Genomic DNA, 7263 nt, shown 5'->3' on the forward strand with positions numbered 1-7263 from the left:
CATGTAACCATCAATTAATTCACTAGTGATATTAAAGACCACAAAAATTAAGTCTTTATTTAATGTAAAGTCAAGTCTTAGGATATCTTGGAACCAAAAAACTATCATACTTACATGCCCTCTTCGCTCTGGGGTAAGCACTGGGATAAAGAAGTAAGTATTTAGTATTTTGAGAGAACCCTAAGCTAAATATGTAAAAACACTACTAAGACTACTGACGTTCAATACTGGCCAATAGCTAGATGATTTAAATGTTAAAAATTAAGGTACAAGGGTAATATGTGAAAAGGTTGTAAGTATATAAATAGGTAAAACAGAGATTAAAACAATTTCAACGATCCATCCCTAAAGAATATTTTTGTTTTTTTAACAAACTGGGATACTAGTCAATGAAAAATACGATTGTTAAGTACCCAGTGAAGTAACAGCTAAGTCCCTGTGCAACAGAAACCAAGCTGAAAATCAACATAATATTTAATACTAAATAAAATCTATTTTACATCAAGTTGCTTCTGAATTTTTCTCCTAAAATTTCTAAAGGAAAGTTTAAGGAACTTTTAAGGAACACAAGTTTTACTATACAGGTAAGTACTATACAGGTAAGTCATTATTTGGAATGAGGAAAGTATCACTCAGTTTATGGATATATAGGAAAAAAATGGGTTTTAAATCACATATAATTATTAGTTACTATTCTCTCACACTAGGCACAACTGCAGTAAATATACAGTTCATAATAATTCTCTTTAAAATACTCTAATAAACAAAAAAAAATAAGAAGTAGGGAACAGATGAAACTAATATTAAAAATGTTGATAATTATTGAAACTTGATAATGGGTACATAAAGTTCATTACATTCACTCTTCCATATAGTTTAAAATTTTTTCATAGTGAAGTTTTTTTTAATTTGAGTTAGAAAAAACTCATAAATGGAAAATACATAAATGAAATTAAACTACTCAACTACTGCAAAAGGATACAGACATGACTCTTGACATCATTACGAAGTCCTTTACGAACAAATTCATACGCCTCTTCTTTTTTTCCTAAACAGTTCAGTGTTAATCCTTTCATAGCCAAAGTCTCTGAAAAACATTTTTAACCTCTATTTACACATGAAAAATTCAGATTATTCTCTTAGCACTATTTTAATATCTGAGCTCTACCAATACTTACATTATTCATCCTTTTAATCCTATAGTTAGAAGAATTTCTCTCCAAATAAAAAAAGTAAAAGTATATTTACATATCTGCTTAAAGCTTAGCCCAAGTCCTTCTCTGAAATTCCTCAGGCTGGGACTGAGCTGGTAAAATGCTTTCTGTCTTTCTGAAGGCTCTATAAAGGAGGTTAAGATTATTCTGCTGAAAAAAGGTAGCACAGCAGGGTCCTGAGTCCTGTTGAGTTAAATCTACCGCAACAGACCTCAGCTTTCACCTGAGATCAAGCCTACTAAGAATCAAATCATCTGATTTATACCCCACAAAATCATTCAATCTACCTTAAAGAGATGTACAGAATTTAAAAATCATCTTACTCATTATTGGAACAGACTTCATTTTTGGCTGCAAGTTTATTCCAATGAATCCCACTTAGGCTAATTAACATCAGTTTGCATTTGAAAAGCACGAGTGGCAACCCAAGAATATGTTGAAGGCAACCCAAGAATATGTTGAAGGTAGTTAATCAAAGATTGTTTAGAATGAAATAATTCTCTGAATAATCCACAACAAGGAAATTAGACAAGAACAATGGTTTTCAAACTGATCTCTATGGACTATGGTTTTCAGAACGGGTGATCCAGCAGTCCAGGCCCCTATGACCAAACATCTTATTTTTTTATCTGTTTTTACATAATGAATTTCCCCACAAGCTCCCCTTTGGATAAGGGTTCCACTGCTAAACAGCTTGAAAACAAGCTTTAATTTCTAAAATTCTATGAAACTACTTTCCATTTCCTTCAAAGAATGTTTTAAGTGTTATTAGAAAGCCGAGTAGGGTCAGTCTATTTTCCCAAAAAGATGGTCTCAATAATTACTCGTCTAATATTCAGAAACCCCAATCAGCTTTGCTCTGCTACAGGACCATAATTTACATGTCTAACCTGATCCATCCTTTTACCAAACACTGGTAACCAGTGAAAAAGGATGAGACAAGCAAATACAGACTTACTAACATCAGTGCTAGAAAAACAACCCAAGATAACACAATGGTAAATCAGTAGTATCTTATTTACATATGAAGGTTAGCAGATAGATAAAAAAAAATACATCTACCAAAAAATAAAATGCATTTGATTGTATCTTCATACTACTTTGGTGTTGCAAATATTGTTCTAATTTTACACACGAGAAATCAAGGGATAAACTTAAATTCTATTCAAAGTAACAAATGAAATCAGGTCTATAAAAATACAGGTATATATGCCAATTACTCACCAATACATCAACCAATCATTTCTCATCTAAAAGTAAAGACTGTAAATACACCTAAGCATAAAAGAAGTAATCTAGAATAAGAATGATATGAGGCATATCTGAAAACGTTAAACATTTATGCACTCTAATAGAGAACTACAAGGCCATGGAATCTGGGAAGTATTCTTCCCTCACAGTTGGGAATCCTATCCATCTGGTTTTAGAATTAGATTTCCCCAAAGTAATCTCTCATAGGTGAGATAATACCTCCATGTTCAGCAAATTTTGGATTTGAAAGAATCAACTTGCAAAACTTGAGGCCATTTTTGTATTGCTTCTGTTCATAACATTTCTGTAAAGAAATATGAACAAAAATTATTATATAAAATGAATACACATGTAGCAACTTTTCATTCCATTATATAAATTCTAAATTCAAGATCCAAAATTAGGTCTAAAACATACGTGATGGAAAGGTTTTGTATCAATTCGTATCAGTTATAACATGAAGTTTACCTCTGTAACCTACTCCTTGCCAAACTATTCTGGTATCTGAGTATTTTTACTTTTATAGAAGATAAAGAAAAAAACACCTTAATTGTCAACCAACACACTGCTACAGCTTTCTTTTATTCAAAATCCGAAAGCAAAAACATATGTGATAACACAGAAAAATACTAGAAACTGCATTAAAAGTCTTTGCTACTTCAAGAATGGAACCAAGGCATACACACAAAAAAATACTGCTATTTACTGGGCAACTACCATGTGTCTGTACAAAACTTGCTATAACTCACAACAACTCCTTAAGGTAGGTGTCATGACCTCCACCTTACAGATGTAGAAACTGAAATTTAAAAGTCCATTAGATTAATTTACAAGTGGCTCAGCTTAGTTGCAAACTCTCCTCTGACTCCAAGACTATGGTTTTTCCATCACTTGTAGTCTAATACAAGTGTAAGCAAATCTCTTACACTTGTATTAGACTAGATTTATTTAGGAATAAACCCTCTTTATTCCTCAATGCCACCAGCCAGGCTAAGTAATCACGCCTGCCCTCCACAGCCATTAACCACCAGAACACTGCATCTTTAACTCAATCTTTCACTTACGTGGTTACGGGTTTTCTTTTTAGTACTCAGCGTGCCAAGCTCATCCTCACCTCAGGGCCTCTGCACTTGTGTTCCTTCCACCCCCTGAAATGTTGTTCCTCCCCACATCTTCCCATGGCTGATTCCCTACGATCAAGTTTTACATATCATCTACCTGACAACTCTAACAATGCCAGCCTCTTACAGCACCCCCAAAACACTCTATCATATTACTCTATTTTCTACACAGCGCTATCATTTCCTGACATTCTTACTCATTTTTGTATTTATTTAGTGTCTATCTTCCCCACCATACTGTAAGCTCCTGAGAACAGGGATCTTGCCTACTTTAAACACTGCTGCATCCTCAGGTTCTAGACAAATAAGAACTGCTCAATACATAGTCAATATATACATTCAAGTTCAAAGCAAAACAGTACCAGCAAAGGAGGAGGAAGAGATTAATTCTTGCCAACAGGGGTGGGATATGGAGAGGAGAATTAGAAAAGTATTCACAGAAAAACATCTTTATATTAAGGCTTCCTGATTGCCTATGGGGAAGAGAACTTAGTGGCTGGGAAAGAGGATAGGAAAACCTGAATTTTGAACCATGCGAATATATTACGTATTCCAAAAATATTTAAAAAAAAAACAAACCAAAAAACAAGCAGAGGGAACTACTGGGGAAGAGGAAAAGAAGAGAAATATTATTTTTTTTCTGCCTTACCAAGTGATCTGGAAGTAATAATATCATACTACCAATAACAGTAATAGTAATAGTTAACACTTATTGGAAGCACTTACTATGTATCAGGCACTGTTCTCATTTATTCCTTACTTAAATACCAGGAAAGCCTATGAGATGCACGTTATCTACATTGTAGATGGAGAGACTGAGGCACAGTTACTGAGTTTACACAGCTACTGAGTTTACATAGCCAGTAAGTGTCAGAGCCACAATTCAAGCCCAGGTGGTCATCTCCAGTATCCGAGTACTCAGGTTAAAGAAAAGTCTTAAGTTCAGTAAGGAATATCTACTTAGTAGAAAAGATAGACTCTAGTTTCAACTTTGCTACTAACCAGACCAAGAAGCTTAGATACTTAGTCATTTACCATCCCTGGGTTTGATTGTCTCATTTGTAAAAGAGGGCCTGCAATAGCTCCAAAATTCAACAAAACATAACGCTAACAGCCAATCTGGGGAATAAGATAGGCAGGTACAAGCCATGCAGAACATGTGATAAGCAACTTGGTGAAATTGGTATGGGTGTCTTTCAGTAAAATGATAATTTTTAAAAAATTACTGTTGGTGGCAAAGCATTTTGGTCCACCAACCAAACTTTAAAGAATAATTTTATTATAGACTTCTGTTTGCTATGGAATTTGTCATAGTAAAACTTTACCCACACTTATTGCAATTTGAGACAATCAAATCATTCACTTTTGCAGTATCCTCCTAAATTCATGTAACGTTATAATAAGCATTACATACCCAGATAAAAAATGTTTAGCATTTCCCAATTTATTTGGGGATAAAATTAACTCTGCAGTGGTCTTTACATTTTTTTATAACTAGAGTAATAATAAATCATATAATTGTTTTTCATTATGCTACTGATAACATGATTTGAACTAGAAAATATCCATACAGAGAGAAAATAAGTGTCATCTTTTAGGTATAATACCAAATGTCCTAAAATCCAACAATTTATAGATAATTTTTCATTAACATGTTTCAGTTTCCTTAGACCAAAAAAATAACAACAAAACACCCTACCCAAAAGGGGCAAAAAAGTTCACTTCTCCAATTCCACACTGCGAAAAATACAAGGGTATGAGAAAAATGAAAGTAAAATAAAGAAAAAATATATGCAAAGTCGAATGAAGCAATCTGCCACAATGCTTTAGATTTATGTTTTTACACTCGTTTCTCATCATTTGCACAACACTAAGCACCATATAAAATTAAGACAAAATTTTCATCCCATTTACTATGTAGCTTTTGTAACATTCTGAAAACTAAGTGTGACGTTTCTATTTGGCTTGAAACAGAACGGCTACTATGATTTTTTTTTATCTGCAATTGCTTATACTTTATTTTATATATAATAAAGGTAAGCAACAGCTAATGGTCATATAACCAACACAAGCTCTGATTAATAAATTCACCCTTAAAATCTAAACACTGGTTTTCAGATGAAAGACAATCAGTCTCCAGTGTCTATTGAGAAAAGCAAAAGCATGTTGCCCCTCCTCCCTGGAAAACCATTAAGGTACCAGGACGGTGACATATAACCCACAGAAAACTCCCCTCTCCACCCGGCAGCCGTCATCATTACGGGGCCATTATTCAGGTTTCTGCTCGGAATCAAAGTAAATGCACCCCTCAAGTGCAATACCAGCCAGTCCGCGCGGCTTTAACCACTTACAGGGCCTGTACGAGTTAAAAACAATCAGAGCTATGTTCGACTTTTGAACTTAGAAATGCATTTCGAGTCACGTACTTCCCAAAGAGGCTTAGTACGACACACCCAAAATAGGCAAACTCTCTACCAAAGGGAGGATGAGTCTCCGGGGTTTTAGTTTTCCCGTAACCGGTATAAATCGGATCCCACCCCATTACAGGATCGCTCCCGCTTTCAAAGGTGTCGAGGTGCGCTGTGCAATAGATTCCACATAAGGCAGTGAACGAACACCTGGACGCAGGGATGCTGGCAAAAGTAACTGGGGTGGACCGGGGGGAGGAGGTCGCGAGGCCGGCCGCCAGGCGCCGCAGAGGGCACGGGCCACTCCCGGCCGGCGCGCCCAGGCCCAGGGTGACTGCGGCGGGAAGATTCTGGAAGGAGCGGCCGCGGAGGGAGGGAGGAGAGCGGGGTGGCAGGCCCTGCGAGGCGGGGGTAGGGCCGTGCGGGTTCGCGCACAAACAAAGAACCCAGGGGGGCCGGGCCCGGCCGCGCAGGCGCCATCGCCGCCAGACAGCTCGCCGCGCCGGGCCCGGGGCTGCCGGGGGTGGGCGGCGCAGCCACTGGCCACTTACCAAGATGCGTTTGAAGAGGTTGCTCTCCTTTGGCGGCAGCTGCACGTTCGGCATCGCGGCTGGAGAGGAGGCTGGGTGCCCGCGCGCTCCGTTTCGCGGGATGGGCACCGGGACGAGCCGCGGCTAAGAGTCGTGCTGCGGGCGACGGGTCAGTTCATACTGGGGGCTGAGCAGCCTGGGCAGAGCTGCCGAGCAGGGCTGGCAATGGAAAAGGAAGCCGGTCTGGGTAGGATACCCTTCAGCCCCAGCCTTGCTTTGGGGTAAGCGGCGGCGGCTCCCGTACGGGGCAAGATGGCAGCTAGGACCCGCCCCCCTCGAGCGAGGCGGCGTGCGCATGCGCAGGGCGCCCCGCGGCGAGGAACTGGGGCCCTGTGTCAGGCGGTCGCTTCTGTCACCTGCACCCAGGCTCCGGGTAGGGAGCTTGCACCGTAGCCGTTCGTAAGTCGCTGCCTTGTACTGTGCTTTGGTTGTTAAGGCTTCTGGCCCAAGATAATGTTAGTTATATCAGAATCTGACTTTTTTGATTTCTCTCCAGTCAGGAATTTAAACAGTGCTGGACACAAAGTAAATTTCTTGATGTAGGACGAACTTGTTTTCCTTATTTTCTCCCTCGACTTGTCTTTAAGAGAAGCCTTTTCTCTCCAGGGCAGAGCAAAGAAGTATTGACAACGTACGTGAGGTCACTGGGCAGGACTTGAAAAGGGCTAATGTGAAAGCA

At 38.8% G+C, this 7263-nt stretch overlaps 1 protein-coding gene across 5 annotated transcripts in view; it reads right to left on the bottom strand.

Moving 5' to 3' along the window:
• Nucleotides 1-6830, bottom strand: part of NAA16 (N-alpha-acetyltransferase 16, NatA auxiliary subunit) — a 66205-nt gene extending 59375 nt beyond the window's left edge. For 4 of the 5 annotated variants that reach the window (XR_014326910.1, XM_082859512.1, XM_082859511.1 and 1 more), the window contains exons 1-3: nt 6546-6830; nt 2685-2769; nt 983-1087 (exon numbers count right to left, since the gene is read on the bottom strand). Coding sequence is in view for 3 of the 5 variants with exons in the window: in XM_082859512.1 (XP_082715638.1) it covers nt 983-1087; nt 2685-2769; nt 6546-6599 (244 nt within the window). In the remaining 2 variants the exon portion in view is untranslated. Of the gene's footprint in view, nt 1-110; nt 803-982; nt 1088-2684; nt 2770-6545 lie in introns of those variants that run through there. The other variant, XM_082859513.1, reaches the window with a different exon arrangement.
• Nucleotides 6831-7263: the final 433 nt, after the last annotated feature.

The sequence above is a fragment of the Leucopleurus acutus genome (genome assembly GCF_964270905.1).
Source record: "Leucopleurus acutus genome assembly, chromosome: 18".
NCBI lineage: Eukaryota > Metazoa > Chordata > Mammalia > Artiodactyla > Delphinidae > Leucopleurus > Leucopleurus acutus.